Source organism: Vitis riparia, chromosome 8 (genome assembly GCF_004353265.1).
Source record: "Vitis riparia cultivar Riparia Gloire de Montpellier isolate 1030 chromosome 8, EGFV_Vit.rip_1.0, whole genome shotgun sequence".
Taxonomy (NCBI): domain Eukaryota; kingdom Viridiplantae; phylum Streptophyta; class Magnoliopsida; order Vitales; family Vitaceae; genus Vitis; species Vitis riparia.
The window spans coordinates 13,815,897-13,828,716 of record NC_048438.1 but is presented as its reverse complement, the minus strand read 5'-3'; the positions used below and the strand labels follow the sequence as shown (position 1 = coordinate 13,828,716).

Sequence of the window (12,820 nt, the reverse complement as noted above, 5' to 3'; positions counted from 1 at the left end):
GACCGCATAGCGCAGTGGATTAGCGCGTTTGACTTCGGATCAAAAGGTCGTGGGTTCGACTCCCACTGTGGTCGAATTTAATGAATTTTTTGTCCGTCGATTTGGGCTTGGGATTTTTTTTGGTCTGTTTCCTTTCGATTTGGGCTCGGGTTCAGTGCGCTTCTACTACAGCTACTTTCTTTCAATTTGGGCCGTTTGGAGCTGGGCCGCAATGTACCTTCCAACGTATCCAAATATAACCCACTCCCCCATTGTTTTTTTTTTTGAAAGAATATTTTATAAGTCAACAGCAAACATTTCATAAAGCATGTAGCTGGTGTTTTTTCTTTTTTCTTTTTTCATTTAATTCTAATTAAAATTTAATTTACTTAATTGTAAATTCTATTAAGTATTATGTCGCTTATTTTTATTATTTTATTTATATTATTTATTAGTATTAATAGGATGAGGGTTATGTTGATTATATTTTAGTAGTTTTAAAAAGTTATTTTTAATATTAGTAAAAAATTAGATGTTTAATTTTTTATTTTTAATAAAAAATAAAAGAAATTTGGTAAAAAAAATTTATTTAAAATCTAAAAGCAAATTGAATTTGTTGTTTCATTAAAAAAAACCAAATATCGACCAAAATAATATAGTACATTGATGCTTACCTGTCACCTAAGATTTCCATGCCATGATTTCTCCCACTAAAATCACAATTCCCCATTCCCTCTTTAAAATGAATCATTTCTATTAAAATTCAAAACCAATTTGAAATGACAAAATTAGGGCAAATGAAAATTCTATTTTATAGAATCTTGTTAATAAAACAAATAAATAAATAAATAAGGTCTACCATTGGGCATGAATGGAATCCATGTACTAGGGAAGTAAATGGAGTGGGACAAACTGTATTGTAATCTTAATATAGGTAAGGTGGGGATAGTGATACTACTTCATTTCTTGTCTTAAACTAGGTGGGGCGGGGATGGGAAATCACGGTTAGGCTAGTAAATTCTCCTTTTGCAACAAGAAATAATAATATAAATAATAAATAGGGTAAGATAAAGTCAAACTCTTTGGTTCTATCCCATTTGTGTATTTATTCTTTACTGTTCCCTACAAATATTAATAATAAATTCTTCATTCCGACAAATAATAATAATAATAATAAATTAGCACATTTATTATCTATTTTTACTTGATTTATTGTCTTAAACTAGATGGGTTGGGTTGGGAATGGGAGATCCCAATTAGGCTAATAAATTCTCCTTTTGCAATACAAAATAATAATATAAATAATAATAGTAATAATGATAATAATAAATAATGTGAGACAAAATCAGATTATTTGGTTCTATTTCATTTGTATATTTATTTTTTATTGTCTCCACAAATAATAATAAATAAATAAATTCTCCCGTCACACCCCCCGACAAATAATAATAATAATAATAATAAATTTGCATATTTATTATCTATTTCTACTTGATTTATTGTCTTAATCTAGATGGGTTGGGAATAGGAGATCCCATTAGGCTAATAAATTCTCTACCACCAACAAATAATAATAATAATTATCATCATCATCTCCATCTTTACTACTATAATAATAATAATAGTAATAATAATAATCTCTTACTAGGTTGCTTTGCCCGGCCCAATCTGAGGGCCTAGTTATAGAATCATAAGAATTTTCTCCATTTCTCATTTTCAATCATTACATGGCAGGTTAGAATCCACTTGCAATTTGATCAGTCTCAAATCCAATGTTGGTGGTGAGGCATGTGCCACTCCACGAATCAACACCAATAAGCTAACAATCTTTGATTTAGTTTCTTTGCCCAACCTAGTTTAGCTCAAGGGTGTGGTCACAAAATCATAAAAATTTTCTCCATCCCGGACCTTAGACCTTGATTAGTGCTCTCATCCTTGTCCCATTGGGCACAGATCCGATGAGGACCCACCCTAAAGAGTTTCTCTGTCATCCCCACGCTACACGGTAGGTTAGCATCAACTCTTGATCTGATAAAAGTCTCAAATCCAATGCTGGAGTGACATGTGCTACTCCATGATTCAACACCAAGGTAACAGCCTGATTAGGCTCCCTTGCCGACCCAACTAGCCCAGCTTGAGGGTCTAGTTATAGAACTACAAAATTCTCTCCATTCTTCTCATCAACCTCTATTATTACTTTTTGTCATCACCCCATTAGAGTGGGTCCTCTTAAGGACCCACCTTGATGGGAGGTTAGGATCCACTTCTAATGTGATCAGTCTCAAATTCAATGCCGAAAGGTATACGCCCACTCCATGAATCAACACAGTGCAACCTAATCGGAAAGGCTTGGTCATAGAATCATAAGAATTTCTAAAATATGATTGATTTAATTCATATAACCATATGCAAAGCAACATTTATTTTATAATTTTTTTTAAAAAAAAAATTGGGTAGTGGAGTGTAGATTGGATTTATTATTTTGTATGGCCGCAGCGGAAAGGGAACTGGCCCAGCAATAATGTGGCCCAGTAAATGCACAGGCGGGCGACCCACACACAGGAAGGGTACACTGTAACACATAGAGCGTAGCCCAGAGGATTGGAGTCAAATCCTCCCATCATAACTGCATTTCTAAAAGAAAACAGACCTCCCCGTATTGGCTGTCATGGCTGAGACTCTCATACCCAACACACACATACACTCCATTTCTCTATATCTTTCTCCCCAACCAACCTTCCATTTCTGAAATGAAATATATACCTAGAGAGCTTTCACAGCCTTCGGAACTTTGAAAGCCCCTTCAGGCTTCAGCTTCTGCTTCAGTCAACTCACCCATCCACACCTCTCTCTCTTTTTTCAGGTACAATCTCCATTGGCATCTTCCTTTTTCACCTTTTTCGGTTTCCTTTTCCCCGCCCCACAAACCCTATAAACTCTTTATCCCAAGCCATGAAACAGCTACACAAACAATCAAGCGTAAACCATAGACGAGATGAAGAAATCCCCACCTCCCAATCACCTCCATACTCCCCCAAAACCCTAAAACACCCCAGATCCCTTCCCAGATCCATCAACTATCTCTTCAAGGAACAACGCCTTCTCTTTATCCTAGTGGGTATCCTCATTGGCTCCACGTTCTTCATTGTTCAACCCAGTTTGTCTCGCCTCGGCCCCGCCGAGACCCGTTCAACTATACCCAGATCGGTTACCATTGGTGTAACCAGTCGAGATCAGATTTCGATCCCATATCCCCAAAGTAATGGAGCGGGCAAGGTTGGGAGAATTCCGGTTGGAATTGGGAGAAGGAGGTTGAGAATTGTGGTGACTGGTGGAGCCGGATTCGTGGGAAGTCATTTGGTCGACAAACTCATTGCTAGAGGGGATGATGTGATTGTCATTGATAATTTCTTTACTGGGAGGAAGGAGAATGTAATGCACCATTTTGGGAATCCGAGGTTCGAGCTTATTCGGCATGATGTGGTCGAACCGATACTGTTGGAGGTGGATCAGATCTATCACTTGGCTTGCCCTGCTTCCCCAGTTCATTACAAGTATAATCCTGTTAAAACAATTATATCCTTATTGATTGTTATGTTGGTTGCAAATTTTGATTTGGGTTTGTTGTGTGCGATTGCTTTTTTGTCTTGTCTTAGCCTCCGTTTGGTTGTCTGGAAAACCGAGGAAGAGAGAACAAAACAAAGTTGCCAGTTTTTATGCTTTGTGCTGGTTTTGGAAAATGAAAAAAATGATCTCAACCGACGTGGATAGTTGAATTGGGCTAAATTGAATGGCTGTTTTTATTTCTTAAATTTTAAAAATTTTGTTTCAAGGGTGCCAAATGATGAATAATTTAGGATTCAAAAACCAAATGTAAGGTTAGTGATTTTGTGAAATTTGGATCTCTTTTATCCTTGACTGTGATTACAAGACAAATGTGATGGGCACCCTGAACATGTTGGGCCTTGCAAAGAGGATTGGGGCAAGGTTTTTGCTCACAAGTACAAGTGAAGTTTATGGTGACCCCCTTGAGCACCCCCAGAAGGAGACCTATTGGGGAAACGTGAATCCAATTGGTGAGAACTGATAATTTCTTAACAAATGTTTATGCTTTTTGTTGTCTGTTAATAGTTTCTGTATGCCTGTGGCATTTTTGTTTCAAATGTTTAAATGCTTGAACTGATTAGGTGTGAGGAGCTGCTATGATGAAGGAAAACGTACAGCTGAAACTTTGACAATGGATTATCATAGAGGTGCTGATGTTGAGGTAACTGGTCCTGATATTTTCTTGTAAATGAGCTGTTGTGAAATGGTGGCTCTGTTGAGATAACTAAGCATGAAAATGCTGCATGGTACGATCATGCATATTATACTTATTGTTCCATGATACTTCTGCTTTGTTATTTTCAGTATTAACATGAGATAGTGCATGCATTATTTCAATGATCTTAGAAGTCACACAGATTGTGATTGTGCTTTTTTTTTTGAGTTTTTCTTCCTCGGTCCACATCATTGAATTTACACATTTATGATGTTGCACATGAAGAAAGTAGTGGCCAGGAAAGGGATTGGAAAGTGTCTCAAATTCCTATTTGGTATATATTCGTTTTGGAAAAATTATTGTATAGGATGTTTCATATATTGTTAATCTTGGAAATAAGTTTTCTTGTAGAATAAGAAAAGTTGTGAGACATATTTTTATAAATATTTTAGGTTATAAGGGAAAAAAACTATGAGATGAAGATGAGCATGTAAAGTTTTGAGAAGTTAGACATGTGAGGAAGAGGTGGAGACACCAGGTAGAGTAAGGGCTCACGGTTAAGGGTTGAGATAAAAGGAGTGAGGAAACATTAGATATTTGAAGCTCAATGATTATATTTGTTTTTTTGTCCTCTATGATATTCTCTCTAGTTCAGTGGAATAATTATCATTCATCTGTGGATGTAAGCATGGTTAGCTAAACCATGTTAAAACCTTATGTGTCTCTTTGTGTGATTTTGTTTTATCTTTATTGTTAGGAATTTGAGTTTAATCCAAACTATGATAATCACCCTAGAGGGGGGTAAATAGGGTGATGGTCTCTTTTTCACAAATTTAAACTATACAAAAATAAGAGACAATTTATGCAAGTATATAATAAACAAAATAAAGACAATTGCATATAATTTAAAAGAGTTAGGGTAGAGAGAGTGCAAACACGAGAGTTTATAGTGGTTCGACACTTCTTTGCCTACGTCCACTCTTTTCAACCTCCTAATTGAGTGAGGGTTCCACTATCTTGAAGCTTCAACCAAGCTTCCAATCTCTTTACAATTGGATTATGGTTCCAATTCACCCTCTTGGACTTTTGGCTCCAAGCACCCTTTACACTTCTTTAAGAGATATCCCTCTCTTGAACAACCTCTCAAGTGATACCCCTCACTTGAGAAAATTCCTTACAAAGATATACAAATAATGATCTCACAAAAATCCTAGTAATAAAACTTTAGGCTCAAAGATACAAGAAAAACTAGGATTGAATGGTGCACTAAAGATATGCAAGTTATGAAACAATGGTGCACTAAAAAACATTCTTCCAAGGCTCAAATATAATCAAGAATGATTTGGAAAGGTTAAACTTATGAAACAATGAAATTTGGAGCCTTTTTATAGAAGAAAAAAGTCAAACTAGCCGTTGGGGGTTCAACCGGTCGAGCTAGGGGTCGACCGGTTGACTAGCCGTTAGGGAAAGTGACCGTTGGGCCTCAACCGGACCTCGACCGGACCTCAACCGATTGAGGTTCAACCTAGACCGGGAAGAGAAGGCCACTGGGAGAGAGAAACTTTTTGGCCTCCTTCAACCGGTCCTCGACCGGACGAGCACAACCGGTCGACCGGTTGAACCGGTTGAGCCATTTTTTTGGCTCAACACTAACCTTTTTCAACTTAAAACCTTTTAACATAAGTTTGAAAATTATTTAACACAAGGTTTTAGTTGAAAACATGAAATCATCCAATTCTTAAGATATTTAAAACAATATTACTCTTGGATGATTTTAGTGCATAAATAAAGAATGAAATGCATGAAAGTTCTAGCGCACCAACAACTTTACAAAGAGATCTTATGAAGCTTTGGTCTTGAAAAACTCTTCTCTTTGAGGTGGTCTTCTTCTTCATGATTTCTCCTTGGCTTGATTTGTCTTTGTGATTGCCACTTTGGAAATCGTCTTGCCTAATCACACTTGAAATATGATCATTAGTTCTAAACCTTGTTTTGTTATCATCAAAATCAATATTAACCAAACCTTGGTTTCACATTTATATTATTATAGTAATGTGTAACATTAAAGTTTCCACCTGCATAACAAAAGGGGTTTGTTTTGTCATGAACTCACTGTACAATGCATACATACTCACAAATGCCTATGTTGTGACTCATGAGTAGTAGCAAATGATACTTTGCACTTCAATATTGAGGGTAAGATATGTATTTTGGAAAAAGACTTGAGAATAAGAAACTTACAAATAACATAATATTATCATGACAGAATAAAATTTGACTAGGTTTTAGTAAGAAAAGCAATCCTGGCATTTTGAGAAAAGTTGTGAGAAACTTACAAATAACATAATATAATGCTGACATAACAAAATTTGACTAGGTTTTGGCAAGAAAAGCAATGTTGGCATTTGAGAAAAGTTGTAATAAACTTAAAAGGAAGGTAATATAATGGGAATAATCTAGCAATTGACAAGATCCTGGTCAGAAAGCTTAGTTATTTGTAGTGCAAGTGGTTACTGGTCAGAAAGGGTATTCATTGAGAACCAATTGCCACATCAGTGAATTTATACTTAACCTAGAATTGTTTACCCATGAGGACAGCTGAATTATATTGTGTGTTTGACTTTCAGTTTTTATAATACTAGTTGGCTTGAATTAAACAATCATGCGGTGAAGGAACATTTTGGCACTTGACAGATTATGATATTTCATAATTCATGCACAATGCTTCTGACCCTTCTCCATTTATTGTTCAGTTAAGTTATGCATGACATTGATAACTTGATAAAATAGGTTGTATTCCTTTTCACTAAGATATCTTAATGTATGATAAAATCTGTCATTTGTATTGCATAACTGGTTAAAAGTTCTGATATCTGCACATTATTTACAATTTTATGTTATTTGAAGGATATTCTTATATCCTTGGGCCCTTCTTTGGGGGTAGCTATCTTAATTGTAAGTTTTCCATCAAAATAAAATGTATTGCTCCTTCGGGGCTACTAACTGCAATCTGGCTCTTACACCAATGGTGGTCTCTATTGGTTGGAATGTGGACTCAAAATTCCAATTCATTAAGTGTTTTTAATGATAGTGTTGAACTATTATTTTGTTTCCATTGCTTTTAACATGGGGAATCTAATTCAAGAAGATTTGCCATGGTTAGGCAACTCACAATCCTGAAAAGGGTAATGTTGAGTGTAGATGGTGAACATTTGAGGGCTAATATGAGTTTAAAATTTTTGCTCCTTGGATGATTTGATGTGGTTTAGTAGACCCTTTAGCATTTTCTTCTCTTTTTTACTTTATATTATTGCTGCTTAATTTAATATTAACTAAATGTGAGGTAAGTTAGGTGTCTTTCTGTACTCTAATATTCAATGGGCCATCCTTATAAATTCTACTTTACTGTATAGATATCTCCATAAAGTGGACTGTAGACAATAGTTTGGATTAATCACTGAATTTTCTGTTCGCAGGTACGTATAGCACGGATTTTCAATACATATGGGCCTCGTATGTGTATTGATGATGGGCGTGTGGTTAGCAATTTTGTTGCACAGGTTTGATCTCCTGACTTATTTTCCTTACAGTTCTGCCAAACACGATGAACCAAATCTTAGACATTTTTATAAGTTCCAAAGTTTTTTTAACTGTTATAGCTATGTTTTGCAGGCCATCCGCAAGCAACCTTTGACTGTGTATGGTGATGGAAAACAAACACGAAGCTTCCAATATGTCTCTGACTTGGTATGTAGTGGATTATTATCTTTTTTGCTTATTCTATGCTTTTTATTTTCTTCTCTGATACTCTTTTGGAGACACTATTTTCCATGCATTGTTGTTTGTTTTCCCTCACTTTCCATTGGATCTTGAAGTGTCATAATAGTTTCATGGAGGTTTTGCATATTGAATGAACGATCCAATATGATATATTTACCGCATGCAAAAATCAGGAAGAGCATCAAAGTAGTTCGAAAGTGTCAAATCAGGAAGAGTGGATTTTGATATGTAGTTCGAAAGTGTCAAATTAATTATGTTGAGATGTTTGAATGTCTTTCGGTTCTTTTTTCTTTTTCTCTGTTTTGATCAGGTTTGTATTTAGGGAAGGATTTCTCATCCTTCTCAGTTTTACTTTGCTAATAAAATCTTTGTTGTTTCTGATAAAGACAAAAAAAATCAGGAAGAGTGATATTGCCTTGCCTTTGTTATTTTAAAGTTGCATACAAATGATTCACAAACAAGCTAAATTTCAAGAGAGATTACTATAATAATGAAGAATCAATCAGAAGCTGTAATAGTGGTTATACCCACAAATGCCCAAAACAATTGTTAGTTTGATTCAATGTTTCTAAAATAGATAACATTAGTGCTGTTTATAATGGGTCGTCTACTTCAGGAAGAAAAATGGCGGAAGATGATAGGTGCTAAAGGAGTAACCATGTCTGGGAAGACCCATTGATTGTTGTAGTTGGAAAAAGCTACTTTAGTCAATGATTTTTTATTTTTTACTTGCGTTAGTCACTGATTCCTGCTTAGTTTTCCTTTTTCTTGATGGCAATCCCTCATCACCATATGTCATCACTCATAATTGGACTATTAGATAAATTGGTGCCCTCTTGTCATATACATTCATCTTTCAGAAAAGCAAGGAAAGATATCATCCTTTGTGATTTTGAGAGGGAAGACAGAAACTAATTGATTTACCTCTGCTTGTTGGAGGGATTTATTTTGGATGTGTGTTTATTATTTGATTGGTTTTTCTATTTTCTGCATATTAATGAGAGATTGGGAGGAGTGTGGGATCAAATGTTATAAATATAAGCTGTAAAATTAGGATAAGCGAGGATAAAAATGCAATAAGTGTCAGACCAGAGAATTTATTATATTCTAATTGTATAACATTAATTCTGTTATGCTAAAAATGAAGAAGAAGAAGAAGTATCACTTGCAAATTTGTTGAGTAATAATGCCCTTGGGGCTTGGTTCAAACGACAAGTGGTTGGGATGGGGTTGTGGGAAAGTTTCCACATTTGAGCCCCAACAGGGACAGTGAAAGGAAAAAAAGAAACAAGTATTACTCTTTAAAAAATTGTTGAGTAAATAATGCTCTTGGGGCTTGGTTCCAGTGATAAGTGGTTGGGATATAGGGATGTGGGAAACTTTCCACATTTGAGTCCCAACAAGGACAGAGAAAGGAAAAACAGAAGCAGTTATTCCCCATTAAAAAAAAAAAAGTATTGTTGATGTAATAACTTGGTCTCTACATGCACATAGTTTTCTCTAGGTTCACTAGTCACATTGGTATAATTATCGATCTGAACCACAAACCAAATACATTTTCAATGGCTTTAGAGTCCCTCCTGATATAAAACCATGGGCAGACAAGTTGGGGCAGGACCAGCTTTTTCTTTCATATTGATTTTTATTTTGGTCCACTCTGCTCCTCATGATTACAGAACTGTGGTCTTCCTTTCCTGAGGCAGAACAGGTTTAGAGAAAACTAGAGGTTATAACACATGTGATTCTTAATGGAAATGCTTGCTGTGCCTTTGAGCTTTTTGGTAGTTAACTTGGTTTCCTTTATTTGTCGGCTTATCTGAAAATTAGACCAGCTTGGGAATGTTATAGCAATTTTTCACACTTTCCAGATTCTGAGATGCATTTAAATAGGTTTTGAGGCTGTTGGCATGTAAAATACTGCAAAGAGAATTTTCAGGGTTAGAATACTTTTACAGCTATTAAACTTGGTATATCATAATTTGTACCGTTGTGAACTTCACATTAACTTGCTCTAGGGGGTTTAAGTAAATCTTAGGATATTATGAAATTGTTGCCTTGGGCACTCTCCCAGGGAAAAGAGTAAAGAAATAACAGTACTTCCATGGTTGCCAGAATATATACTCTTTGTTCACTGACCATCAAGATGAGCATGGGTGTACAAATAATCAAATTGATCACTTGCTTACCTGTTTCCTCTTTTTCCATTCCTTTTTCTTCCTGGCATGACTCTTTTGTATATTTTCATAGAGCTTCCTGGAAACTTAGTCTAAAATTGTTGTGAGAATATACTACTATAGACCACTAGGCAAAGGAAATATGGGAAGAAAAAATATAATTAGCAGGTTTTTGGAGCTGACCTTCCATTTAAAATTTGTGTTGAAGTTGTTATGAATGAATTTGAAGTGTTTTAATAAATATGAAAGAGGATTCAAAAGCTTTTCTCATTGTCAGGTTGATGGACTGGTGGCACTAATGGAAGGTGAGCATGTGGGGCCTTTTAACCTGGGTAACCCTGGGGAGTTCACAATGTTGGAGCTTGCAGAGGTTTGTCTTTCGTTACTATTCATAAAAGAATTGATATGTTGGATTCTCCCATACCCACATTCACTGTGAATGTTTGTCAGTGGGTCCTATTTTTTGACCGATTAGTGTGCTGAGCATTGCCTCCTTCGTCCTCTTCTTATAGGTTGTAAAAGAAACAATTGATTCAAGTGCAACAATAGAGTTCAAGCCAAACACTGCTGATGATCCTCATAAGCGGAAACCGGATATCAGCAGAGCAAAGGAGCTGCTGAACTGGGAACCAAAAATCTCCCTGAGAGAAGGACTGCCTCTCATGGTGTCAGATTTCCAAAACCGCATCTTGAATGAAGACGAAGGGAAAGGGCAGAAATAAGAATGACATAACATACCAGTATGTATAGTGTGAAGAGCATATCATGTATTTTGTTGATTCAATTCGTTTCGCTAGGATGTTGCGATCCATCCTTGGTCTACATTTCCTTCTGAAAATTTCAGCAAATATGTCACATCCGTAGGCAGATAGATCTGTTTGTTTATCAACTCCTGTGATTTTTGAAGGCATTATTGTCACCCCTTTTCTTCTGCGCATGCATTTGTGGTGGTTAAATGCTTGTATTCAACTCAAAATTTTTCTATAACAAAAGTTCCTCCTCCTACAAAACTAATGGGTATGGGTATGAATATGATCGACGTTTGACAGTGTTTTTATTCATATTTAAATTGTAAAATGATAAATTTAACGGGTCAAAAGTCAAAACAGATTATGTAGGCTAACATCAACATGACAAAACTCAGTAGAGCGTGGGAAATGATTATCGTAGGTAAAGGAGTTGGAAATTTAGTGAACATAGGGAAATTAGGTGTCATAAAAATTAAGAAAGCCAATCTGTTGATCGAATGATGGCACCGGCTGCAATAAATGCTCGGTGTCATTATGTTAATAATAAAAAATGGATCGGTGGCATCACAATGAATTGATCCAGTATAGATATGAGACTTAATAAATTCAGGGACTTGAGAACTGAAGAAAAAAAATCTGTCTTTTGAAACTAATGGGATTAGAGAGTTATTGCTCATAGTTAGTCAATTCTAATTTTTCATGGACACCTTAGTTAATGTGCCCCTATCAACATTGGTTGGTTAGGGGCTATCCATGTGTTGGCTGACAGTTTCAGTCCGGCCTTACTGGGTTTGGGTTTCCAGGGTCCGTCCACTGACCTCCATGAAATTGCACCCTAGCTACTGCTTGTTTTGGCGTTTTTTGATATTTTTTTTTGTCATGCTGTCTGGAGCAAAAATGGAATCCCCATTGTACATCTGGTTTTGTGCAGCTGTCCAATTTCCATAAATAACTCTCAGCGAACTGAAAACTCAAAACTGTGGGCTGTGACCGTAGACGTTAAAAAAGCGCAGCGAACCTACAGGTGAAAGGACTTGGTACATGAAATGAAATTCAGTCTCCTGTTTTCTCTTCCCTCCTCAGAATCTCAATCCTCTAGGGGTTTGAAACTGGCTTGCATTTATCCCATTAGTGTTTGAATCACTTCCCGAATGAGTGTCTTATCCATTCTACACCGTCGATGCGGCCTATCCACCCTTCCCCCTATTGTATGGGAGGATTCAGCTTTAATCAAACGATGGCAGCTTATGATCATCCTTTAACAAAATTCCAATTTTCAAAGATTTACTTACCACAAAAATTCAACTTTAACTTGTATCAAAATGTTGTTACGGGCTTGATTACGCCAAAGAAATCTCTAGTTCATAGCCATGATTGATGTATGATGACATTAAAAGGTGCCATCACCGATTGCAACATCATTCTTGGACTGATTTTTGAAGCAGTTACAAGTCCCCACCGCTTTTGGCCCCGCACAAAAGAAAAAAAAAAAAAAAGGTGGGTTGCTGCAACTTTTTTCCTTCCGTGGAGAAATTGGGGACTGAAGTCATGGAGTGGCCCTGGGACATTATTTGAGTTGAGGACCACTGCCATAAAGTTATGTTAAAACAACTGAACTCCGTCTGCCTCTCTAACCTTTTTCTATACATACAAAGTTTTCTGGTCAAATAATCAACTCATCATTGAATTCATCAAAAGTATGAAACCCCTACCACACAATATCCTCCCAATTTTCACATCCAAGCTGATGCTTAACAGCTCAACACAGGAGGTTCCAAACTCAATTCCATTTTTTTTTTTTTTTTGAAGTAAAAGAGGAAGAGGGTATGAAATAAATAGGCACAAAAAGCCTTTGGGCTAGTCTGGCCTTTAATGAA

The 12,820-nt window shown here is 36.1% G+C and overlaps 1 protein-coding gene and 1 non-coding gene across 2 annotated transcripts; both read left to right on the top strand.

Moving 5' to 3' along the window:
- TRNAR-UCG lies at positions 1–74 on the top strand. The gene has a single exon. It is a non-coding gene; the product is annotated as a tRNA-Arg (tRNA).
- A 2,553-nt stretch (positions 75–2,627) lies between these two features.
- Positions 2,628–11,131, top strand: LOC117920790 (UDP-glucuronic acid decarboxylase 1). Its single transcript, XM_034838425.1, has 7 exons — positions 2,628–3,555; positions 3,908–4,055; positions 4,167–4,246; positions 7,717–7,800; positions 7,913–7,987; positions 10,472–10,564; positions 10,707–11,131. Exons 1-7 carry the CDS (start codon positions 2,932–2,934, stop codon positions 10,914–10,916), a joined length of 1,314 nt encoding a protein of 437 aa, XP_034694316.1. The 5' UTR covers positions 2,628–2,931; the 3' UTR covers positions 10,917–11,131.
- The last annotated feature ends 1,689 nt before the right edge of the window (positions 11,132–12,820 follow it).